Source organism: Oncorhynchus mykiss, chromosome 27 (genome assembly GCF_057628025.1).
Source record: "Oncorhynchus mykiss isolate SJ-2025 chromosome 27, ASM5762802v1, whole genome shotgun sequence".
NCBI lineage: Eukaryota > Metazoa > Chordata > Actinopteri > Salmoniformes > Salmonidae > Oncorhynchus > Oncorhynchus mykiss.
Window position 1 is genome coordinate 44667501 of NC_143048.1, and position 27112 is coordinate 44694612.

The 27112-nt window shown below is 41.8% G+C and overlaps 2 protein-coding genes, 1 long non-coding RNA gene and 1 pseudogene across 4 annotated transcripts in view; 1 reads left to right on the forward strand and 3 right to left on the reverse strand.

Moving 5' to 3' along the window:
* Positions 1–27112, reverse strand: part of LOC149971325 (uncharacterized) — a 381039-nt gene that overhangs the window by 258264 nt on the left and 95663 nt on the right. The gene's annotated exons all lie outside the window — the stretch shown is intronic.
* On the reverse strand, positions 2498–16839 carry LOC110508094 (BTB/POZ domain-containing adapter for CUL3-mediated RhoA degradation protein 2-like; annotated as a pseudogene). The gene is made up of 7 exons (XR_016492553.1): positions 16650–16839; positions 14568–14787; positions 14144–14342; positions 13703–13873; positions 5485–5621; positions 4579–4774; positions 2498–4260 (listed from the first exon to the last, which is right to left on the reverse strand). The product of XR_016492553.1 is annotated as a BTB/POZ domain-containing adapter for CUL3-mediated RhoA degradation protein 2-like (transcript).
* LOC110508093 (intraflagellar transport 20 homolog (Chlamydomonas)) lies at positions 16810–23868 on the forward strand. Its single transcript, XM_021588536.3, has 5 exons — positions 16810–16943; positions 21353–21511; positions 21687–21772; positions 22060–22163; positions 22907–23868. The coding sequence occupies exons 2-5, from the start codon at positions 21385–21387 to the stop codon at positions 22986–22988; spliced, it is 399 nt and encodes a 132-aa protein (XP_021444211.1). The 5' UTR covers positions 16810–16943; positions 21353–21384; the 3' UTR covers positions 22989–23868.
* Positions 23413–25618, reverse strand: tmem97 (transmembrane protein 97). Its single transcript, XM_021588535.3, has 3 exons — positions 25334–25618; positions 24980–25124; positions 23413–24490 (listed from the first exon to the last, which is right to left on the reverse strand). The coding sequence occupies exons 1-3, from the start codon at positions 25448–25450 to the stop codon at positions 24216–24218; spliced, it is 537 nt and encodes a 178-aa protein (XP_021444210.3). The 5' UTR covers positions 25451–25618; the 3' UTR covers positions 23413–24215.

The following is a 27112-nucleotide window of genomic DNA, read 5'->3' on the forward strand; positions in this document are numbered from 1 at the left end:
AGAACCACTCCCGTTGCTTCCCTCCACAGGTTCCAGAACCACGCCCGTTGCTTCCCTCCACAGGTTCCAGAACCACACCCGTTGCTTCCCTCCACAGGTTCCAGAACCACGCCCGGTGCTTCCCTCCACAGGTTCCAGAACCACGCCCGTTGCTTCCCTCCACAGGTTCCAGAACCACGCCTGGTGCTTCGCTCCACAGGTTCCAGAACCCCGCCTGGTGCTTCCCTCCACAGGTTCCTGAACCCCTCCTGGTGCTTCCCTCCACAGGTTCCTGAACCCCTCCTGGTGCTTCCCTCCACAGGTTCCAGAACCACGCCCGGTGCTTCCCTCCACAGGTTCCAGAACCACGCCCGGTGCTTCCCTCCACAGGTTCCAGAACCACGCCTGGTGCTTCCCTCCACAGGTTCCTGAACCCCTCCTGGTGCTTCCCTCCACAGGTTCCTGAACCCCTCCTGGTGCTTCCCTCCACAGGTTCCAGAACCACTCCCGGTGCTTCCCTCCACAGGTTCCAGAACCACTCCCGGTGCTTCCCTCCACAGGTTCCAGAACCACGCCCGGTGCTTCGCTCCACAGGTTCCAGAACCATATAGACAGATGTAACGGTGTCAGATTGTATTGGATAAACTCACCCCAACAGCTTGAAATGTTGTCAATAGTGCCGTTGAATTGGATAATTTTTTGGTGGCGCAACTAGTTAGTACGTTCTCAAGCAGAGACGTCAAATGTGATGATGAGGCAGAGGGTGCAAGATCAAGTACCTGCAATGATGTTGTGAGAAAGGAAGGAATTACTGCTAAGCAGGCACAGTGTATCCTGTTACACAAAGACTGGGCTATTTGAAAACTTTTTATTATGGAAAACCAAGTGAAAATAAAGGAATAAAGATTATTAAAACACGTTAAGAGAGCGAGGCACTCCCTTAAAAGTGTGAAGAGGAAATGTCTTCAGTGAATACCTGATTAAAACTGTTATAAGAATGACCTGCCATTCATGAACATGATCCCCGGGCTACTGCACAGAGCATGAACATGATCCCCGGGCTACTGCACAGAGCATGAACATGATCCCAGGGCTACTGAACAGAGCATGAACATGATCCCCGGGCTACTGCACAGAGCATGAACATGATCCCCGGGCTACTGCACAGAGCATGAACATGATCCCAGGGCTACTGCACAGAGCATGAACATGATCCCCGGGCTACTGCACAGAGCATGAACATGATCCCAGGGATACTGAACAGAGCATGAACATGATCCCAGGACTACTGCATAGAGCATGATCACAGGGCTACTGCACAGAGCATGAACATGATCCCAGGGCTACTGCACAGAGCATGAACATGATCCCCGGGCTACTGCACAGAGCATGAACATGATCCCCGGGCTACTGCACAGAGCATGAACATGATCCCCGGGCTACTGCACAGAGCATGAACATGATCCCCGGGCTACTGCACAGAGCATGAACATGATCCCAGGGCTACTGCACAGAGCATGAACATGATCCCAGGGCTACTGCACAGAGCATGATCCCCGGGCTACTGCACAGAGCATGAACATGATCCCCGGGCTACTGCACAGAGCATGATCCCCGGGCTACTGCACAGAGCATGATCCCCGGGCTACTGCACAGAGCATGAACATGATCCCATGGCTACTGCACAAATCAGAAGCCTGATCCCCGGGCTACTGCACAAAGCAGGAGCCTGATCCCCGGGCTACTGCACAAAGCAGGAACATGATCCCAGGGCTACTGCACTGGGCCGAAGTATCTGGGAATGAGATTAGCCATTTATAGACATCGTTGAATGTGTCCCTCAAGTTAATTTTCATGAAAAAGTCTTAGGCAATAAATATAAATATACACACAAAATATACACACACAAAAAAAAAAAACATTCACTCTTCACTCTTTTGTCTATTCACAGAAGGCGAAAGGGCTACGATAGTTGATTTTGATTGCTTGTGATACATTTTCTGGTCCTTAAACTTGTCACAATCCCCCCCCCCCCCCCCCCCCCCCCAGCTGTATAATAAATGTACACAAGCCTGATGGCTACCTACACTGAGTAGACCAAATATTAGGAACACCTTCCCAACTATTGAGTTGCACCCCCTTGCTTTGTTCTCAGAACAGCCTCAATTTGTTGGGAGTATGGACTCCACAAGGAGTCGAAAGCATTCCTCAGGGATGCTGGCCCATATCGACTACAATGTTTCCCATAGTTGTGTCAAATTGGCTGGATGGGCCTGGCACCTGCTACCATACCCCGTTCAAAGGCACTTCAATATTTTGCCTTGCCCATTCACCCTCTGAATGGCACACATACACAATCCATGTCTCAATTGTGTCAAGGTTTAAAAATCCATCTTTAACCGGTCTTCTCCCCCTTCACCTTCACTGATTTGAAGTTGCAAATTTTGATTGTATGAACACAGATTTGATTGTTTTGTGAAGAAGAGAGTTCTATATAAAACAAAGAAGAAACAGCATAAGCACCTCAACATTTTAAATCACAAGTTTTCCATCGACAAAGTCTGTCAGGCACCAGGGTGATGCAGCTTGGCAGCCATTTTGTGCCCAAGGCCATTTTGGGGCCAACACCACCAGTGCTTCAGTGGTGGGTGTAGTGATTAAGTGAAGAGCCAGCGGGGACCAGTTTCCTCCTCTGTGGTTAGATGGGACACATCCTTAAGGCGTCGGCTAGCTACAGTTCGGCTGGCGCCTAGCCGTAGGCAAACAAGTGTGCTCACATACTCCCTTGAAAAATGTGAAAAAAAGTGTCAATAGTACTGTTTGTCTATATTGAGATGCCGTAGCCAGAATACACTTCCTCAAAATAGTCAGAATTCATCTGAGATAACTTATGAAATCTGTCATTCATTTTAACGTTTTGCAGAGATCTTAGACGCGCAATTTTACATCTAACTAAGAGGTTTGGTGCAGTATTTCTCAAGTGGAAAAAAATGGGCATGAAAACTAGTCGTCTCTTGTTGAACGACAATAAAAAAAACACTTCATTGAAGAATCCCTGCTGTTGACCAATCACCGACAAAAAGGGGCAGACTTCAGCTACAGATTTCGGCTTGCCTCACGGATTTTGTTGTTTGTTTGTGTGCACGAACAGCTGAAAAAAAAATTAACTTGACTAAGACCAAAACAAAACAACAACAAAAATCATAAAATATCATTATAATATTATACACAAACTGTTTCTGAACAGTTTTGGATGGGAAGCATACTGACGCCTTTAGCTTTCCCAGTGGCTGGTCAGTAAGGAGTGGTTAGATGGCACCATTTTCCCCTTATACACTACTTTTGAACAGAGCCTTATGGGTATAGGATGGGGAATAGGGTGCCTTTTTGGGAGCCATCACTCACTCTCACCAATGGCTGCAGAGTTAGGTTGGATGAATCATTAAATACATTTTGAGTCTCTCACTGAGAGGTGACTGACAGGGAGATGAGGGTTAGAATGGTAGTGCACTACATAGTGCGTCATATTGAGACGTTTAACTTAGTGTCCCAGCGGCAGGTCAGCAGGGAACCAGTTTCCTCCTCTGTGGTTAGATAGGCTTTGTCAAAAACGGCACATTATTCTCTACATTTGACCAGAGCCCTATGGGCCCTTATTTCCTTTTTAGAGCCCTATGGGCCCCTATTTCCTATATAGAGCCCTATGGGCCCCTATTTCCTAAAAGAGCCCTATGGGCCCCTATTTTCTATACAGAGCCCTATGGGCCCCGATTTCCTATACAGAGCCCTATGGGCCCCGATTTCCTATATAGATTTCTATAGGCCCCTAATTCCTATATAGAGCCCTATGGGCCCCTATTTCCTATACAGAGCCCTATGGGCCCCGATTTCATATATAGAGCCCTATGGGCCCCGATTTCATATATAGAGCCCTATGGGCCCCTATTTCATATATAGAGCCCTATGGGCCAATATTTCCTATACAGAGCCCTATGGGCCCCTATTTCCTATATAGAGCCCGTGTCAAAAGTAGTGCACCATATAGGGAATAGGGTGCAATTTGAGACGCATCCTTAGTGTCCCAGAGGCCGGTCGTTGTAGGTGCTATACCCCAGAGTGGGTGGGGCCTTCCTCCTCCTTGCTGTGGAAACCACAGTGGGTGTGGCTGTGGGCGTGTCGACGGCGTGTGGCCTCCAATAGGGAGTCGTCAGGGACAGGAAGTGTCTCATAAAGCAAAGCGTTCAGGGTCTCCTCGTAGATCCTGGCCTCTGGAAACTCCACCTGAGATAGAGAGACGGACGGACAGGGTCAACATTAAGATTAGCTACAGTACAAAAGATAGTGTGCCTGTGTCAGCAACGATGGACTGCCATGAACGAGTGAGTGAGTGAGTGAGTGAGTGAGTGAGTGAGTGAGTGAGTGAGTGAGTGAGTGAGTGAGTGAGTGATGCCATGAACGAGTGAGTGAGTGAGTGAGTGATGCCATGAACGAGTGAGTGAGTGAGTGAGTGAGTGAGTGATGCCATGAACGAGTGAGTGAGTGAGTGAGTGAGTGTGTGAGTGTGTGTGTGAGTGTGTGTGTGTGAAACCCCTAACCAACCTTGGTCTGTTTTTTCTCTGTGGCGTAGACTATGGATGTGCAGCAGACCTCCGCCAGTTTGCGTCCCTGTCCGTAGAACGACCAGCAGCAGATCTCGTCGCCGATCACGTCCTTGATGAAGAGAACACAGCCATTGTAGCTCAGAGACAGCTTGTCAAACAGCTCAATGTTCTTCAACAGGTTGTCGTCTGAGTTACTGTGGAGGAATTACAACCCACGGGTCAACAGGTTGTCATCTGAGTTACTGTGGAGGAATTACAACCCACGGGTCAACAGGTTGTCGTCTGAGTTACTGTGGAGGAATTACAACCCACGGGTCAACAGGTTGTCGTCTGAATTACTGTGGAGGAATTACAACCCACGGGTCAACAGGTTGTCGTCTGAATTACTGTGGAGGAATTACAACCCACGGGTCAACAGGTTGTCGTCTGAATTACTGTGGAGGAATTACAACCCACGGGTCAACAGGTTGTCGTCTGAATTACTGTGGAGGAATTACAACTCACGGGTCAACAGGTTGTCGTCTGAGTTACTGTGGAGGAATTACAACCCACGGGTCAACAGGTTGTCGTCTGAGTTACTGTGGAGGAATTACAACCCACGGGTCAACAGGTTGTCGTCTGAGTTACTGTGGAGGAATTACAACCCACGGGTCAACAGGTTGTCGTCTGAGTTACTGTGGCGGAATTACAACCCACGGGTCAACAGGTTGTCGTCTGAGTTACTGTGGAGGAATTACAACTCATGGATCAGGAGGTACAGCATTCCATTGTCAACACAGAGGACATAACGAGTACTTGAGAGGCCCTCACTAAGCACTTACCAATGAACTATTACTGACTCTCCAAACAACAGAACAAGCATAGGGCTGCCATTTTGTAAGGCACTATACTTGTAGAAGCTCACCTTGTATAGGAGTACTTGTTGTTGCTTCTTTTGTACAGCAGCTTTACCACAGGCTTGGTGCAGGCCTGGATCAGTCTCTCTTCCTCCTTGGCAGAGGTGACAACAGGGATTACACACAGAGACTGCTCCTTCTGGTCCTGTTAATCAAAACAGACACCACAGGCAGGCTGTTACAGTACATAAGAGAAAAAGAGGACCTGAACCAGTCTAAACAATGTCTGGTTCTACTCTCACTGGCTCTGTGCTGCTGAACAATACCAAGGATGCATGTCAGGACTAGAGGTCGACCGATTCATCGGAATGGTCGATTAATTAGGGCCGATTTCAAGTTTTCATAACAATCGGTAATCTGCATTTCTGGACACCGATTATGTCCGATTATATTGCACTCCGCGAGGAGACTGCGAGGCAGGCTGACCACCTGTTACGCGAGCGCAGCAAGGAGGTAAGTTGCTAGCTAGCATTAAACTTATCTTATAAAAAACAATCAATCTTAACATAATCACTAGTTAACTACACATGGTTGATGATATTACTAGTTTAACTAGCTTGTCCTGAGTTGCATATAATCGATGCGGTGCCTGTTAATTTATCATCGAATCACAGCCTACTTCTCAAACGGGTGATTTAACAAGGGCATTCACGATTCCTGTCGTTGCACCAGTGTCCCTAACCATAAACATCAATGTCTTTCTTAAAATCAATACACAAGTATATATTTTTAAACCTGCATATTTAGTTAAAATAAATCCAGGTTAGCAGGCAATATTAACCAGGGAAATTGTGTCACTTCTCTTGCGTTCCGTGCAAGCAGAGTCAGGGTATATGCAGCAGTTTGGGCTGCCTGGCTCGTTGCGAACTGTGTGAAGACCGTTTCTTCCTAACAAAGACCGTAATTAATTTGCCAGAATTGTACATGATTATGACATAACATTGAAGGTTGTGCAATGTAACAGCAGTATTTAGACTTATGGATGCCACCTGTTCGATAAAATACGGAACGGTTCCATATTTCACTGATAAAATAATAAACGTTTTGTTTTTTAAATGATAGTTTCTGGATTCTACCATATCCCCATGTGCAGTTTGTCCCCATGTGCAGAAAACCGTAGTCTGGCTTTTTTTATGGCGGTTTTGGAGCAGTGTCTTCTTCCTTGCTGAGGGGCCTTTCAGGTTATGTTGATATAGGACTCGTTTTACTGTGGATATTGATACTTTTGTACCTGTTTCCTCCAGCATCTTCACAAGGTCCTTTGCTGTTGTTCTGGGATTGATTAGCACTTTTCGCACCAGAGTACATTCATCTAGGAGACAGAACGCGTCTCCTTCTTGAGCGGTATGACGACTGCGTGGTCCCATGGTGTTTATACTTCAGTACTATTGTTTGTACAGACGAACGTGGTACCTTCAGGTGTTTGGAAATTGCTCCCAAGGATGAACCAGACTTGTGGAGGTCTACAATTTATTTTCTAAGGTCTTGGCTGATTTCTTTAGATTTTCCCATGATGTCATGCAAAGACACACTGAGTTTGAAGGTAGGCTTTGAAATACATCCACAGGTACACCTCCAATTGATTCAAATGATGTCAATCAGCCTATCAGAAGCTTCTAAAGCCATGACATCATTTTCTGGAAATTTCTAAGCTGTTTAAAAGGCACAGTCAACTTAGTTTTAATGACTCCAACCTAAGTGTATGTAAACTTCAACTGTACATTATACTGGACTGTATGAGTTAGGGTTAGTGGAATATAACCTATATTCTATTGGACTGTATGAGTTAGGGTTAGTGGAATATATCCTATATTATATTGGACTGTATGAGTTAGGGTTAGTGGATAGTGGAATATATCCTATATTCTATTGGACTGTATGAGTTAGGGTTAGTGGAATATAACCTATATTCTACTGGACTGTATGAGTTAGGGTTAGTGGAATATAACCTATATTCTATTGGACTGTATGAGTTAGGGTTAGTGGAATATAACCTATATTCTATTGGACTGTATGAGTTATGGTTAGTGGAATATAACCTATATTCTATTGGACTGTATGAGTGGAATATATCCTATATTCTATTGGACTGTATGAGTTATGGTTAGTGGAATATAACCTATATTCTATTGGACTGTATGAGTGGAATATATCCTATATTCTATTGGACTGTATGAGTTAGGGTTAGTGGAATATAACCTATATTATATTGGACTGTATGAGTTAGGGTTAGTGGATAGTGGAATATATCCTATATTCTATTGGACTGTATGAGTTAGGGTTAGTGGAATATAACCTATATTCTATTGGACTGTATGAGTTAGGGTTAGTGGAATATATCCTATATTATATTGGACTGTATGAGTTAGGGTTAGTGGAATATATCCTATATTCTATTGGACTGTATGAGTTAGAGTTAGTGGAATATATCCTATATTATATTGGACTGTATGAGTTAGGGTTAGTGGAATATATCCTATATTCTATTGGACTGTATGAGTTAGGGTTAGTGGAATATAACCTATATTCTATTGGACTGTATGAGTGGAATATATCCTATATTCTATTGGACTGTATGAGTTAGGGTTAGTGGAATATATCCTATATTCTATTGGACTGTATGAGTTAGGGTTAGTGGAATATAACCTATATTCTATTGGACTGTATGAGTTAGGGTTAGTGGAATATAACCTATATTCTATTGGACTGTATGAGTTAGGGTTAGTGGAATATAACCTATATTCTATTGGACTGTATCAGTTAGGGTTAGTGGAATATAACCTATATACTATTGGAGTGTATGAGTTAGTGGTTAGTGGAATATAACCAATATTATATTGGACTGTATGAGTTAGGGTTAGTGGATAGTGGAATATATCCTATATTCTACTGGACTGTATGAGTTAGGGTTAGTGGAATATAACCTATATTCTATTGGACTGTATCAGTTAGGGTTAGTGGAATATAACCTATATACTATTGGAGTGTATGAGTTAGTGGTTAGTGGAATATAACCAATATTATATTGGACTGTATGAGTTAGGGTTAGTGGATAGTGGAATATATCCTATATTCTACTGGACTGTATGAGTTAGGGTTAGTGGAATATAACCTATATTCTATTGGACTGTATCAGTTAGGGTTAGTGGAATATAACCTATATCCTATTGGAGTGTATGAGTTAGGGTTAGTGGAATATAACCTATATTCTATTGGACTGTATGAGTTAGGGTTAGTGGATAGTGGAATATAACCTATATTCTATTGGACTGTATGAGTTAGGGTTAGTGGAATATAACCTATATTATATTGGACTGTATGAGTTAGGGTTAGTGGAATATAACCTATATTCTATTGGACTGTATGAGTTAGGGTTAGTGGAATATAACCTATATTCTATTGGACTGTATGAGTTAGGGTTAGTGGAATATAACCTATATTCTATTGGACTGTATGAGTTAGTGGTTAGTGGAATATAACCTATATTCTATTGGACTGTATGAGTTAGGGTTAGTGGAATATATCCTATATTCTATTGGACTGTATGAGTTAGTGGTTAGTGGAATATAACCTATATTCTATTGGACTGTATGAGTTAGGGTTAGTGGAATATATCCTATATTCTATTGGACTGTATGAGTTAGGGTTAGTGGAATATAACCTATATTCTATTGGACTGTATGAGTTAGGGTTAGTGGAATATAACCTATATTCTATTGGACTGTATGAGTTAGGGTTAGTGGAATATAACCTATATTCTATTGGACTGTATGAGTTAGGGTTAGTGGTTAGTGGAATATAACCTATATTCTATTGGACTGTATGAGTTAGGGTTAGTGGAATATATCCTATATTCTATTGGACTGTATGAGTTAGGGTTAGTGGAATATAACCTATATTATATTGGACTGTATGAGTTAGGGTTAGTGGTTAGTGGAATATAACCTATATTCTATTGGACTGTATGAGTTAGGGTTAGTGGTTAGTGGAATATAACCTATATCCTATTGGACTGTATGAGTTAGGGTTAGTGGAATATATCCTATATTCTATTGGACTGTATGAGTTAGGGTTAGTGGAATATAACCTATATTCTATTGGACTGTATGAGTTAGTGGATAGTGGAATATATCCTATATTCTATTGGACTGTATGAGTTAGGGTTAGTGGAATATAACCTATATTCTATTGGACTGTATGAGTTAGGGTTAGTGGAATATATCCTATATTCTATTGGACTGTATGAGTTAGGGTTAGTGGAATATAACCTATATTCTATTGGACTGTATGAGTTAGTGGATAGTGGAATATATCCTATATTCTATTGGACTGTATGAGTTAGGGTTAGTGGAATATATCCTATATTCTATTGGACTGTATGAGTTAGGGTTAGTGGAATATAACCTATATTCTATTGGACTGTATGAGTTAGTGGATAGTGGAATATATCCTATATTCTATTGGACTGTATGAGTTAGGGTTAGTGGAATATAACCTATATCCTATTGGACTGTATGAGTTAGGGTTAGTGGAATATAACCTATATTCTATTGGACTGTATGAGTTAGGGTTAGTGGAATATATCCTATATTCTATTGGACTGTATGAGTTAGGGTTAGTGGATAGTGGAATATAACCTATATTCTATTGGACTGTATGAGTTAGGGTTAGTGGAATATATCCTATATTCTATTGGAATGTATGAGTTAGGGTTAGTGGAATATAACCTATATCCTATTGAAGTGTATGAGTTAGTGGTTAGTGGAATATAACCAATATTATATTGGACTGTATGAGTTAGGGTTAGTGGAATATATCCTATATTATATTGGACTGTATGAGTTAGGGTTAGTGGAATATATCCTATATTCTATTGGACTGTATGAGTTAGTGGAATATAACCTATATTCTACTGGACTGTATGAGTTAGGGTTAGTGGAATATAACCTATATCCTATTGGACTGTATGAGTTAGGGTTAGTGGAATATAACCTATATTATATTGGACTGTATGAGTTAGGGTTAGTGGAATATATCCTATATTCTATTGGACTGTATGAGTTAGGGTTAGTGGAATATAACCTATATTCTATTGGACTGTATGAGTTAGGGTTAGTGGAATATAACCTATATCCTATTGGACTGTATGAGTTAGGGTTAGTGGAATATAACCTATATTATATTGGACTGTATGAGTTAGGGTTAGTGGATAGTGGAATATAACCTATATCCTATTGGACTGTATGAGTTAGGGTTAGTGGAATATAACCTATATTATATTGGACTGTATGAGTTAGGGTTAGTGGATAGTGGAATATAACCTATATTCTATTGGACTGTATGAGTTAGGGTTAGTGGAATATAACCTATATTCTATGGGACTGTATGAGTTAGTGGTTAGTGGATAGTGGAATATATCCTATATTCTATTGGACTGTATGAGTTCGGGTTAGTGGAATATAACCTATATTCTATGGGACTGTATGAGTTAGGGTTAGTGGAATATAACCTATATTCTATTGGACTGTATGAGTTAGGGTTAGTGGAATATAACCTATATTCTATTGGACTGTATGAGTTAGGGTTAGTGGAATATAACCTATATTCTATTGGACTGTATGAGTTAGGGTTAGTGGAATATAACCTATATTATATTGGACTGTATGAGTTAGGGTTAGTGGTTAGTGGAATATAACCTATATTCTATTGGACTGTATGAGTTAGGGTTAGTGGATAGTGGAATATAACCTATATTCTATTGGACTGTATGAGTTAGGGTTAGTGGAATATATCCTATATTCTATTGGAATGTATGAGTTAGGGTTAGTGGAATATAACCTATATCCTATTGAAGTGTATGAGTTAGTGGTTAGTGGAATATAACCAATATTATATTGGACTGTATGAGTTAGGGTTAGTGGAATATATCCTATATTATATTGGACTGTATGAGTTAGGGTTAGTGGAATATATCCTATATTCTATTGGACTGTATGAGTTAGTGGAATATAACCTATATTCTACTGGACTGTATGAGTTAGGGTTAGTGGATAGTGGAATATATCCTATATTCTATTGGACTGTATGAGTTAGGGTTAGTGGAATATAACCTATATTCTATTGGACTGTATGAGTTAGTGGTTAGTGGAATATAACCAATATTATATTGGACTGTATGAGTTAGGGTTAGTGGAATATAACCTATATTCTATTGGACTGTATGAGTTAGGGTTAGTGGAATATATCCTATATTCTATTGGACTGTATGAGTTAGGGTTAGTGGAATATAACCTATATTATATTGGACTGTATGAGTTAGGGTTAGTGGAATATAACCTCTTTACCACATCTACAGGTTAATGGATCGCAGACCGTGGGGAATAGAAGCAGGACGCCAGATTGGATTCAACAAATCTGATCTAACAAAGGGGATATTTGTCATATCCAACATGATTGATGTATTGTAACAGGCCCACAATGCGGTAACTGAAGTCCAATTTGGATATATTTGTCTGTTTCCACTTTTCAGGTTTAGAAGAAGTGACTGCTAAATGCTAACTCCTGTTCGTATAAGCTGGTAGCTCAGCTAGCATACAGAAATCAGTGGTGGTAGTCAAAGTTGTTTTTTAAACTGTAATGCCTTTGATTGGTGACGATGACATGAAAATGTTTTGGGGTTAGCATTCATACAAATATTACCTACCGATTTATAACCCAACATAGTGTATTTCACCCACGCGTTTCCATAGCATTTCCATTGTTTTGGTTGGGTTTGATTGATCTCTCTACCGCATGTATCATTGCCCACTGTCACCATGGAGACAGCAGAACCTCCCAGTAGAACCTTGGCTAGTCCAAATACTGAATGCCATGCATTCCAATGATTCCATCTATCACACTGACACAGCCTGCATCCTAAATGGCATCCTAGCGGGCAGCAGGTAGCCTGGCAGTTAAGAGCGTTGGACCAGTAACCGAAAGGTGGGGATATAAGGTGGGATATATCCACTGTTTAACCCCCCCCCCCCAACACCAACTACTCCCTGGGCGCCAATGGTGCACTGCATAGGGAATAGAGTGCCATTTCAGACTCAGGCACATTATACCCACTGCCACTATGGTTGTAACAGTCATGGCATTTTGGATGAAGGTGATTGGCCAGCCAAATTACTGCGGTTCTCGTAATAGATATATACATATTATTATTATTTTTTGAGACGCACATTTTCCCCTCCTCTGTACCTGACTGCATGTGCTGCCATAGAAATATATTGAATAGAACAAGCGTCCCCATTCAAGTCAATGATGGGTGGACATTGCAAGTGTACTCATAAGAGCAAAGCAGGAAGTAAAAGATGTGCTAAAATATGTGGTGTGATTTGTTGATTCAACTCAACTGACATTACAAAAAAACACATTCCATTGCATGAGCCACATCAGTTAACATCATGTCAATGAACATTCTACATTACCATGGAAATAATTGCATCACAATATCAGGCAGCCATTGAAAGGGTACCCATGAGTTAACCAATCAAATTGCCTGTGTTAGAGGTTCCATTCCCATTCTATGTGTGTTTCTGCTGCATTGTGTGTGTGTGTGTGTGGGGGGGGGGGGGGGGTTGCCTAGGCAACCAAAGACTTGTTTTCTCGTGTCAACAAGGAGTAACAAAGTTTCATCGCGTTGTTAAGAGTCCATGTTACGGCTGAAACGGACTCAACCACACAAATCCCTGTCCGTCCGGTCTTCAGTCAGCTGTTCAGTCAACAAACAGCTTCTTTTTTTTTCTCTCTTTATGACGGTTATTTCCATTTGAATCCATAATCGTCGGTTATAACGGTAATTGTGCCAGCCCTGACTGGCACAGATGGTAAACAAACAGTATTGTTGTCCTACAGCCACTAACACAGTAGACACCCTGGTCCAAAGCAAGTCAAATATCACAACATGAGGAAGGAAGCAATCTGTGGAGCGTAAGTCACGTTCAAGTCGGCATGGCCAAGACAACAGCAAACATGCACAGATCTAGGATCTAGTAAAGCGGTAGGTTGGATCAGTAGTGAGGTCAACACACTCCTACAACACAGCCTGCATTCCAAATGGCACTCTATTCCCCTATGTAGTGCATTGCTTTCATCCAGAATCCTACGGGCCCTGGTCAAAAGTAGTGCACTCTATAGGGAATATGGTTCCATTTGGGACACACGTCTCTCTGTGTCACTGACCTGCAAGCCTCCCTGGCACAGCTCCACCAGACCCTGGATGAGATAATGATTTGTCTCTGCCAGCAGCTCTAGAGGCCCCTGTCTGCCAGGGGGCAAGGTGACCTCCTTCCTCCCGCAGGTACATCAGGATGAAGGTAAAGTGCTTCCCACTGCGATCTATCAGGACCCAGCCTGGACGGGAACATACAAGGCAAGTGAACGGCAACGGTCGAATTCCAATCAGATTTTTAGAGTAGTGTAGTTCTGTGTATCTTGTTGATGATATGCCTGCCATGGGGCCTGTACATCTAAATGGTATTTGTATTCATTGCAGATGATTGTTGTTTTAGTCATCTGTTCCATTCCCGAAGTCTGTATTAAGACAAAGTAGAGTTTCATCTATGTTTCTGATCCATAAGAGTGACTGAGAGACGTTCTGGAAGTCTCCAAAGTCCTTCTCACCTTCTCGGTCAATGAAGACTTCCTTCCTGCCACTGAACATGGCCTTCAGCACGGAGTCCTGCCTGGTGAGCACCTGCAGCGTGGTGTAGAACAGGGTCCTCCCTACGTTTAGACGCACATACTTGTGCGCACATACTACCCAGGCCCACCGCCGCTCTGTAGCTGCACGTCTTGGACTTGGGACACGCCATCTGGGAGGCTGTGGAGGGGGAGAATATTATATAACTTTATTGTCTATTCAAGGATGAAAATGTTTCTTTGGCATCACCATATAAGCATTTAAAATATTATTTTTAACGTGTATGATGTGTAAGTGTATGCAGTCTGCCTAGCACACTGTATAGCCTACATAAACACAGAGGATATTGGCACATCATTCATAACTGACCATAGCTGCCCTGATTGCCCACTATTCCATATATACCTTCATGGGAAGGTCTAATGGCTTGTGAGCCAGTGGAGATGACCTGGGTTTGGAGGCATAGCCGGTGCAGGGGGAGCTGGCAGCTGTCCCCGGACATGTCCCTCTGAAGGTAGATGACCACCCTGCAGATGGAGGTCCTGATGTCCCCCGCCGTGGTGACAGTTACTGGGGGGGGGGGGGGGGGGGCGCCACAGCCTTTCACTGGCCAGGCAGATCATACCTGGTGCATGGGAGGCAATAGAAACGTACAGCAAAAACCTCAATCCTCTGGCCTGTGCTGAGATGACAGACTAACAAGGTGACAGTTGGGAAAATGTCCCTCTGAAAGGAATGAAATCTGAAACCTTGATTTATAGTCATTGAGTGAAATTAGAGGGGAGTTGCTCTGGCCAATGCGGTCATACTTAAAACACCAGTGGTCGAGAACACTGTGAACACAATGGAGAGGAAGCCACCCACCCAATCAGTATCTCCCTCTCCATTTCCCCTAGCGTGGAATTTAGCAGGGCCCACAACACTGTGTGTGTGAGTGAGTGAGTGAGTGAGTGAGTGAGTGAGTGAGTGAGTGAGTGAGTGAGTGAGTGTGAGTGAGTGAGTGAGTGAGTGAGTGAGTGAGTGAGTGAGTGAGTGAGTGAGTGAGAGAGAGAGAGTGTGTGTGTGTGTGCGTGCGTCTTATTTTAAATCAAAATTGATTTGTCACATACACATGTTTCACAGATGTTATTGCGGGTGTAGTGAAATGCTTGTGTTTCTTAACTCCAACAGTGCAGTAATATCTAACAAGTAATATCTAACAATACTACACACAACCTAAAAGTAAAAGAATGGAATTAAGAAATATATAAATATTAGGATGAGCGATGTCGTAGTGGCATAGACTAAAATAATGTAGAATAGAATACAGTATATACACATGAGATGAGTAAAGCAAAAATATGGAAACATTATTAAAGTGACAAGTGTTCCATTTATTAAAGTGGCCAGTGATTGGACCTTAAATAAAGGTCACATTTCAAGTCTACATACAGTGTATGGGGCAGCAGCATCTAAGGTGCAGGGTTACGTAACAGGGTGGAAGCTGCCCTCGTGATGGCTAATTTGGTAGAATGTCCCCAAAAACGTTGCATACCAGAGGAAGACAGTCTGTCTCTGGGGAACTTTGATTCCGATGGGTGCAGTAGTGTAATTCCAACCAGCAGAGGAAGTTATGTATTGTGATATCCAACCATTCCACATATGGCTACTCCTACGGAACTGTCATATGTCCTAATACGTAGTACAATTTGTGACAACTAAATTAGGTCTAAAACGTCTGTACATATAATTATGAGATAACGCTAACTAGCAACATGCCACATTAGGTTTGAGTCACAAACTGTTGTTCAGCTAGAGCTATATACTAGTTAACTAGACCTATTTGTTTTTATTTTATTTGTTCTACTGTATTATTGATTGTATGTTTGTTTATTCCATGTGTAACTCTGTGTTGTTGTTTGTGTCACACTGCTTTTGTGTCACAATGACACATTATATAAACTCTTTATAGTGTTTTATTTACATTTTAGAGGCGATAAGGTGATAAGTTGGACAGATCGAGTGAAAAAAAGCAATTTTCCCACACGACATCTCTCCTTCTCACTATCACGCATTAGTTTCGCTTCCCCACCTGCAATTTTTTTTAAAGACCCAACGGGGCTCATTGCCTTCTTGAATCATGCAGAAACGGGCAGCGTTTAGGTCATGTAATTGATTCTGTTGGAAAGGGGAGAAATTGTGCTTTACAATGGCATTGACATTACAGTTGATCTGGAAGTATTACGTTTTGGGGGCGCTAAAATAAGGGCAATTGTTCGGACCAAGGCGATGTATGAGTTTACGTTAACTAACTGACGTTACTATTACTGGCTAACTTATTGTTGTTAGCCAGCTATAATATGTCAAGTACAAATTCAAGAACATTGAGACAAAACTTGGAACGACGTAGTCCTAGTGTATAATAACTAGATAACGTTTCAAATCGAATTTGAAATATAACGATTAAAAAACACACACAAAAAACTAGATAACTTTCTAGATACTCACCCACGCCTTCTTTCTCTTGGGATAAGTTTGTTGTTAGTTTGTTGAACAGCTGTTCGTTAGTACATTAAAAGCTATGTTATATGTACGCCACCTACAATTGTCAAGGTTAACAAGGCAACGACGATAAATAACTTTCCCGACTCCATAAAAGTGTCCTACTACAACTCCCATCCACCTCCCTCCCGGAAGGTACATCCCATGGCCAAACACGACTGTTTCCCCCCTCTGAGACGGTCCCCTGTGGATTATGCCACATAGATCACAACATTGATATCAAATTGAAATACATTTAAGGTAAGTGAAAGACTGACTTGAATTCTCACTTGTAGACAATAATGATTTGACTTTTGTACAGTTTGTAAGCAGCAGCACACGATTAAATACCTAGTAGGATAGCTAAAACAGTTAGCTAATGTAACCTAGCTAGCCCTGCTACTGGCTAGTTACTAGCCTCTTCCTCTATTATCCAGTTAGCTAATGCTACCTAGCTAGCCCTGCTACTGGCTAGTTGCTATCCTCTTCCTCTATTATCCAGTTAGCTAATGCTACCTAGCTAGCCCTGCTACTGGCTAGTTTCTAGCCTCTTCCTCTATTATCCAGTTAGCTAATGCTACCTAGCTAGCCCTGCTACTGGCCAGTTGCTAGCCTCTTCCTCTATTATCCAGTTAGCTAATGCTACCTAGCTAGCCCTGCTACTGGCTATCCTCTTCCTCTATTATCCAGTTAGCTAATGCTACCTAGCTCTTCCTCTATTATCCAGTTAGCCCATAACATTGACAGTCCGATAAGGACATCAGAACAAGCTGTGATAAAGCTAATTAGCTTGCTGTCTATCTAGATAGCAGTCTTGGTAAGTAACTATAGAGAATGTATGTATGTATGTATGTGTGTAAATTAGTTAGTGAGAGCCCTTCTGGTTGTAAATTATAGCTAACGTTAGCTAGTTATAGAGTACGTTGCCAAAGAAGCAGCTGGCTAGCGCAGATTAAAGGTGATCGCATATGTGCCAACAACTAATTATATCAGATAGTTAGCTAGTGATTAGTCAAAGGTCACAGAATCAAATGGTGTGTGTTTAAAAAAATAAATAATAGTGTGAACAATATTTTCCTAACTAACATTATCCCTGTCTGTCACAACACAAGACGGGATTCTGGCTTATTTTCTCAATTTTTTTTAATTAAAAAAGTAAAAAGTATTTTCTCAACTCCTACTCCCCAAGTTTACTAATGAAGCATCATCATCGGTCGTTGTAAAACTTGTATTTTTATTTTAATAATAATTGTAATAAATGTAACAGTTGGACAATGGATAAAGATTCCAAAAATTCCAAAATAAAATGGGAGTGATATTGGAAAGACACCGAGATTATGACAAATATTTACATATTCTTATATATATATATATATACACACACACACTGTACAGTTAAATTAGATCTATAGAAAGAGGTCATATTTACACAAATGTAAATCACCAATGATCTGTACAAATAAGTACCAATCCACAAATGTAAACCACTATCCACAAAGGGGCAGCAGGGAGCCTAGTGGTTAGAGTGTTGGGCTAGTAACCGAAGGGTTGCTAGATCGAATCCTGAGCTGACAAGGTAAAAATCTGTCATTCTGCCCCTGAACAAGGCAGTTAAAACACTGTTCCTAGGCCGTCACTGTTAATAAGAATTTGTTCTTAACTGACTTGCCTAGTTAAATCACTATCCACAAGTGCAATTCACTATTCACAAACATTTGTATGTGTAAATCGATATATTGCTCTGTACATTTTGTTATGACTGCAGATATGCGGGTCATTTCCAAGGGCCTTGAGTAAAATGACTGCCATAAAGATTTGCACATAGGAGCGTTTTTTGTGATTTAACGCACCGTCTTGACACTTACAGTACCAGTCAAAAGTTTGGACATCTACTCATTCCAGGATTTATTTTTACTATTTTCTACATTGTAGAATAATAGTGAAGACATCAAAACCATGAAATAACACATATGGAATCATGTAATAACTAAAAAAGTGTTAAACAAATCATAATATTTGAGATTCTTCAAAGTAGCCACCCTTTGCCTTGATGACAACTTTGCACACTTAGCATTCTCTCAACCAGCTTCATGAGGTAGTCACCTGGAATGCATTTCACATAAAATGTTATTGGGCACATACATGTGTTTAGCAGATGTTATTGCGGGTGTAGCGAAATGCTTGTGCTTCTAGTTCCGACAGTGCAGCACTATCTAACAAGTAATATCTAACAATTTCACAACATTACCCAATACACACAAATCTAAGTAAATTAATGGAATTAAGAATATATAAATATATGGACGAGCAATGTCAGAGCGGCATAGACTAAGATACAGTAGAATAGTATAGAATGCAGTATATACATAAGAGATTAGTAATGCAATATATGTAAACATTATTACAGTGGCCAATGATTTCAAGTCTGTGTATATAGGCAGCAGCCTCTCTGTGCTAGTGATGGCTATTTAACAGTCTGATGGCCTTGAGATAGAAGCTGTTGTTCAGTCTCTCAGTCCCAGCTTTGATGCGCCTGTACTGACCTCGCCTTCTGGATGATAACGAGGTGAACAGGCAGTGGCTTGAGTGGTTGTTGTCCTTGATCTTTTTCAATTAACAGGTGTGCCTTGTTAAAGTTAATTTGTGGAATTTCTTTCCTTCTTAATGTGTTTGAGCCAGTTATGTTGTGACAAGGTAGGGGTGGTATACAGAAGATAGCCCTATTTGATAAAAGACCAAGTTCATATTATGGCAAGAACAGCTCAAATAAGCAAAGAGAAATGACAGTCCATCATTACTTTAAGACATGAATGTCAGGCAATCTGAAAAATTTCAAGAACTTTGCAAGTTCCATCAAGCGCTATGATGAAACTGGCTCTCATGAGGACCACCACAGGAAAGGAAGTTACCTCTGCTGCAGAGGATCAGTTCATTAGAGTTAACAGCCTCAGAAATTGCAGCTGAAATAAATGCTTCAGAGTTCAAGTAACAGACACATCTCAACATCAACTGTTCAGAGGAGACTGTGAATCAGGCCTTCATGGTCGAATTGCTAAAAAAGAAACCAGTACTAAAGGACACCAATACGAAGACTTGCTTGGGCCAAGAAACAATGGACATCAGCCCAGTAGAAATCTGTTCTATGATTCCAAATTTGAGATTTTTGCTTCCAACTGCCGTGTCTTTGTGAGATGCAGAGTAGGTTAATGGATCTCTGCATGTGTGGTTCCCACCGTGAAGCATGGAGGAGGTGTGATGTTGTGGGGGTGCTTTGCTGGTGACGCTGTCAGTGATTTATTTAGAATTCCAGGCACACTTAAACAGCATGTCTACCACAGCATTCTGCAGTGATACGCCATCCCATCTGGTTTGCGCTTAGTGGGACTATCATTTGTTTTTCAACAGGACAATGACCCAACACACCTCCAGGCTGTGTAAGGGATATTTGACCAAGAAGGAGAGTGATTGAGTGCTGCATCAGATGACCTGGCTTCCACAATCACCCGACCTCAACCCAATTGATGTTTGGGATGAATTGGACCGCAGAGTGAGGGAAAAGGAGCCAACAAGTGCTCAGCATATGTGGGAACTCCTCCAAGACTGTTGGAAAAACATTCCAGGTGAAGCTGGTTGAGAGAATGCCAAGAGTGTGCAAAGCTGTCATCAATGCATAGGGTGGCTACTTTAAAGAATCTCAAATATATTTTGATTTGTCCACACATTTTTTTTTACTGGTATGGTACATGCTGTCTAGACCGGGCGCGCGTGCGTCTGAATGTTGATTTTTGTCCATCCACACCAGACGCAATCAGGACACGCAGGTGGAAATATCAAAACAAACATTCATGCCAATGAATGCTAGCTTGCTGTTGCTAGCTAATTTATCCTGGGATATAAACATTGGGTTGTTATTTTACCTGAAATGCACAAGGTCCTCTACGCCGACAATTAATCCACAGATAAAAGGGTAAACCGAGTTTGTTTCTAGTGATCTCTCCTCCTTCAGGCTTCTTCTCCTTTGGACTTTATATGGCAGTTTGGCTACCAACTTTAAGGTACATGACCACTACCAACTGGACAGGAGTGTAAACCTCCAGTTCATCTTTCAGTCACCTACGTGGGTATATGCTCCTAAAAACCAATGAGGGCGTAACGCGAGCGGTGTGGTCAGCATGTTAGCGTGCTTATAGAATCAACGGAAAGACAATATATTCCATGGAGCCCGTTTCACCCATTCCCAGGGTGTGTTTGACAGGTCATTAGAAACATTTCCGCGGTCGTAATGTTAACGGGGGGGGGGGGGGGGGGACGACGACGACAGGCACAAGCAAGAGTGTTAATAAAGAGCCGCAGGGGGTAAAATGAAAGCAATTGATACAGCGAGATTCAAGTGGATTTTAGCACTCCTAACACAGGGGAATAGATGGCTGAAAAAGACAGACCCTCGGGTAGGTGGGGGAATGCCCGTTGCTATACTAATGTGACAGACATGACTAAAATAATACAAGCCCACAAGTTGTCTTTCACCTATTCCTCCCTTTTTAGATCAAATGCAGATGAGGAAAGGAAGCCACTTTAGACTGTTGAGATGCTGGATAAATAAAGGTTAAATTATATTTTAAAGCATCTGTATATCCAGGGCATCTCATGGTATTAATGCTGTGTTTCAGCCCCCCCCATCTTGGAGACAGGCCTTGTGGCCATGGCGAAAGACCCGTTGGCTGAAGCTGGTCTTCATTTTGATGAGCTCAACAAGCTACGGGTGCTGGAACCAGAGGTGGACCAGAAGACCAGGGAGCTCAAGGAGGAGTGTGAAGACTTTGTTGACAGTAAGAGCATTCCATTTAGCTTCATTTGGAACGTACCATTGGTGTTGAGTTTCATATTGTGGAGATGTACACTCGCACACGTTCTTAATGTTAAAACTGCGTTCTTCAAATGTTGTTGACACCTAATTTACCAAATAGTGTTTTACTAACTTTCGTGCATTCATTCAATACATAGAAATCGGCCAGTTTCAGAAGATAGTGGGTGGTCTCATTGAGCTGGTGGATGAATTGGCAAAAGAGGCAGAGACAGAAAAGATGAAGGTAAGGGTTGTGAGTTTCTTAGTCCATCTTGACAGGGCTCAGACACACACCGATGCCATACTTTTTGTTCGCTCGTTCAAAGTCAATTGTTTTTAACGTGTCAGTCAGATCAACGTGACCGCTGGCTCTACAATCTGCAAGCAATTTCAGGTTGAAAACAAAACGGTGTACTTTGACTGCTAGCTAGCTAGGCCACTGAGTACACTTGCTGCACTTTTCTGTGGGAATGACTGAGGGCTTCTTATCTGGGTGAACGACATGCTGCTGCACTGCCCTCCTTCTCCCAGGCTATTGGAGCCAGGAACCTGTTGAAGTCTGTGGCCAAGCAGAGGGAGGCCCAGCAACAGCAGCTCCAGGCCCTGATAGCAGAGAAGAAGATGCAGCTGGAGAGGTAAGAATAGTTGTAGCCTGGTCCCAGATCGGATCTCGCTAGCCTGGTCCCAGATCTGTTTGTGCTTTTGCCCAATCCATTGTCAAGCCAAACATGTTTGGGAGGACAATTCCATAAGGAGTTGGCAAGAGCGCAGAAACAGACTGGCTCCCAGGCTATATTAGACTAGAAACAGACTGGCACCCAGGCTATATTAAAGAGACCAGAAACAGACTGGCACCCAGGCTATACTAAAGGGACTAGAAACAGACTGGCACCCAGGCTATATTAAAGAGACTAGACACAGACTGGCACCCAGGCTATATTAAAGAGACTAGACACAGACTGGCACCCAGGCTATATTAAAGAGACTAGACACAGACTGGCACCCAGGCTATATTAAAGAGACCAGAAACAGACTGGCACCCAGGCTATATTACTAGAAACAGACTGGCACCCAGGCTATATTAAAGGGACTAGAAACAGACTGGCACCCAGGCTGACTAGTTAAAAAAAATAATAATAATAATAATCTTGTACTGAGGACAGCTGGTTGGTAAAATGTGCCTCTAGGGCAGAAACAAACGTGATTGGTAAAATGTATCAGGCAAGAAATGTATGACTGAGGTCAAGTCTCTTTGTGAAATCGATAACGACGTGGAAATCTATTTAGTTAGTGTCTCATTCTCAGCGGTTGACCTGCCAGTCAGTCAGTTAATTACTGGGGTTTAATTAAGTTTGTGTTTGTTTGTAATCTCTTCCAGGTATCGCATTGAGTACGAAGCTCTCTCCAAAGTGGAGGCTGAGCAGAATGAGTTTATCGAACAGTTCATTCTACAGAAATAAGGCCCGACGTGTGTGTGTGTGTGTGTGTTAGTGACCACGTTCCCAGGGTGCCTGTATTGTTTTTCTATGGGTGATATCCGCTACACTATGGGTTAACGGGAATCGCTCATCTGAAAACACAATAACCTCTCTTACACTTCACAAGCAATCCAAAACTGTTCCAACTAAAACACAGGTTTGGCCCAGACACCGACAGACAGACTACATGCATGAAACTGTAGAACACCATCAAATGTCCCTCACTAGCAGGTGTCTAAGTGAAAATCCCCCTATTTTTAGCATTTTAAGTGTTGGAATGCTTGAATATAGTTCAAACCCGAGGCTCTATAGATTTCACAACACTACAGTATGTAAGTTAACCAAAATGGGGAAGAAAGCTATTTATATATGAAGGAATTTATTTATACTATTTAATACTGAATAATGACTCTGTATAGATTAGTTTTATTACCTTTTTCTACAAGTGGAAAAACAAAGTACAGTATGTGCATGTTACTGTAAATTTCATGATTTTTTGAAAACAAGTAAATGTTTTGCTGTGTTGCCCCACCCTCCCCATTTGTATCTTAATTCTGTTTTACATCTAAGGTACGAGTATCTTCACGGTTTTATCATTTCACCTTTGTCTGTGGTACTACACCAACACATTTACCCTCAGGTGGCTTATTGGAGTTTCAGGCCAGTGTATACAAACATTTTTTTTTTTAAAGTAAAGTACATTTCAAAGGTATATTATTTTATGTTTACAGTAAATATCATCCTCCTCTGCATTCATCTTATCCATGTTAAAAGTTAGTAAACCAACTTAGTGGACCAAACTTCATCAAAACATGAGATATACTTGAAATAAAAAAGGATTTGCACATTTTGATTCTCTTGGGTGTCCAATATTCTTGACTATTGCTAATCTGTGATGATCAAAACAATATGAATTGTTAAGAATGTTTAACGTACCTATGATGTTTTACTGACTTGAAATGTACCAATTGACAATTCATCACTTGAGGAGAGGGAAAAAAATCACTATGAAAATGAATACTGTAGACTAAGAGGTATGATCGCCTGGACAGACCGCTGGGTAACAGTGTATTACAGAATGTACAGGTGGATTAGTAGCCCGAGTGCCAATCTGTTTGTGCCATCAAAAACCAAACAGGTGACAAGGACAGCAATGGAGTTGGACAATAGCACAAACAGACTGGCACTCAGGCTAGAAATGAGTGTATTTTATTTGATCTTCTTGGCCTTAGCTGAGCCCTTTCCTCCCTGAGTGTTGGTGTTGTAAGCTGAGCTGAAGAGCATTGTGAACAGCAGCATCAGAGGAATCAGGAGGTACGGAGCGTAGATGGCTGCCAGGGTGTAACGCTCCTTCTGGGTCTGGGGACCAGGGTGGGGCTCTGTGGGGAAGGTGTAGTAGAGGATGTGGGCTAGGATGGGGACCAGGGTGGTGACTACGTGGGTGGAATACACAATGGCCGGAGTCCTGATCCACTTGCAGCCTCCTGGAAGAGAGGATGGTTGATGGAACAGAATTAGGTTGATTCCCTCCAGTGTTATGACAGACTTACCTGCCTTGTCGTCATGTCTGATTTTTATGACAACGTCTGTGTCCTATTCCCTATATAGTGCACTACTTTTATAATCAGGGCCCTGGTCAAAAGTAGTGGGACAGAAGGTGCCATTTGGGATACAATATACTGATAGAGGGGTGTTAAGGAATGGGCATCCACTAGAGGTCACTTGAGTTACACAACTAAATGACTATCTACAACGTGCCAAATCAAAGGTATTTTGCAACATGGGCTTTTATGTTGTAATTCCAAATACCACAGATTATTTATTTTTTTGTTACATTAATTTGCTAGACATTATGGTCGTCCCAAATGGCACCCTATTCCCTATGTAGTGCGCGAGTTTTGCCCTCTTTCGTCCAAAGTACTGAACTAAAGGGGAAAGGGTGCCATTTGGGACGAATCCCATTGTTATCTGACCTTTCAGGAAGGCGTATGCAGCTATGGGGAAGAAGGGTGTTTGAACCAGAGCTTCGCAGAAGATGAAGGACTTGAACCAGGTGGGGGGATCCAGCATCATGGGGTCTCTGAACTCAGCCCCATACCATCTCAAAACATCTTTCAGCTGTAAAATATATATATATTTTGTAAACACTCAATGGTGCATCGCTATAGGCATATTGGTTGTTACAAGTGATTTCCAACATCCCACTCCAAAATAAATATGGTGATATGACGCAGTCACCGTCACCCACTACAACCTTTCCTTCAAGGACCTACTACTACACACGAGTCAATTAAACATGTCGAATTTAACGTCGTTATTAACGTTACCTGTTGAGGATACATCTGCGCAGGAAGCAACGCTTGAAGATCAATGAATAATGTAATAGGAATGTGAGAAGCAAAATAAAAGACAAATATAATTTCTAATATACGAAGGATACCCATATTGAATCAAATGAAAGATACACCAGCAATATGAACAGCTATCTCTAAGCTTTAATTTAGATGTTATCGAGAACGCATGCGAATTTCCCAACGTTGAAAGAAAAGGGGGATGGGCTAGTGTCGTGGCAGCGCACGTTGAATGGTTCGATTCTATTGGCCCTTTTGCTTGGTTGATCTAGCTGAGGGGCGGTACTGAATATGGAGGCTCTGTTTAAAAACATTTTAAACATGGAGCAACCTTCCTTCCTCGACCAGGAATGACTTCAAGCCTAGGGAGGTAGATAAATAGAATTGAACCAGGCGCTATAGCGTGAAAGGACACGTCATTTTAGCGCGACACTCAATGCTTCATTGCTGTGACTCGCTTGCTAGTTGAGATTTCTGATCATGTTAGGCTGCGTTTCATTTAATTTATGTCGATTTGATCGCGGGGGAAGCAGTAGTAATGTCTGCAGTTTTCGGGTTGGCTATTTGTTTTAAGTGTATTAGTCCATAAATAAATCTATTTGCCAAAATTCGTCATCTCTCCCATGTCTTATTCGACTAGTTCTGAAATGTTTATTGCTTGCCTACATTTTACTCCGTCCTCTATGTTTAATAAAACACACATACATTAATTATTCATTTCGGGTTGCCTACGTGAAGTTTGTTCTATAGAAAGTATTTGACTAGCCACAAAACCAAGGAAATTAGAAGGGGGGGGGGGGGGGGATTTCGGCAAGGCTATTTTCTTGCCTTATTGACTTGTTGTTGACTTATTGACTTGATTATTCACATCATTCTTAGCTAAGTGGTATAGTCGTGCGTTTCAACGGACATAGTTGATTCTGTCCATCTACTCCGATTTCAGAGCACTCACGCAGAATAATTGATGAATTTACAAGTGCTGGGCTGGACAACACCCGTTGATTATGGCCAGTGTCAGTAAACGTTGCCAAAAAAAGAGAGAAATTCAATTGTTGCCAGCAGCACAGTTACAGTCAGTCACCAATGCTCTGGATAACATGAAAACAGCCTAACCAGCTCTGCTAGGGAGAGCAAAATGGTCAGAGTGAGGTGTTCTCTCATTTGTGTCTGGAATTAGCCAGTTAGCTTGGGTGCTTGGCTGCTGTTGAACCCAAGGATCAACCCTACTCCTCGGCCAGAGCGCCTAGTGTGCGCACACTGAATGCTCTGAATTTACAAATGGACAATCTGACAAAGGTATGGATTTACGAACTTCAAGAGGGAACTCTGGGACTCGAGATTTAATTTACGAAGATGCGAAATGCTATGCTAACAAGCTAGCAAGAGGTTGCATAGCAACAGCATCAACTTCCGGTAGACAGGCAAAGCTCTAGTACGCTCAACTGAAACAATACTGTTTGTTTACAGTATACTAAAGTGAACTAACACTATATACTCATTAAGTATGTAGTATACAGTATGTACAGCTACGGAGAAATGCTACCAAGGGGTCCCTGAGAAAAAGCGTCAACAGGGAAGCAAGCCCACCAAGTAGAGGTAGTGGTGTCAAGAAGAGTTGCAAGGCCCCCTGAGAAGAACATTATGAACATTATGGTTGAGGTAGCTATAACACTATAACGTTACCTCTATGATTTTATAGCTAGAACGCTGTCTAATTTCTGAGACATTGACTCTTGCTATATTAACCAGCAGCTT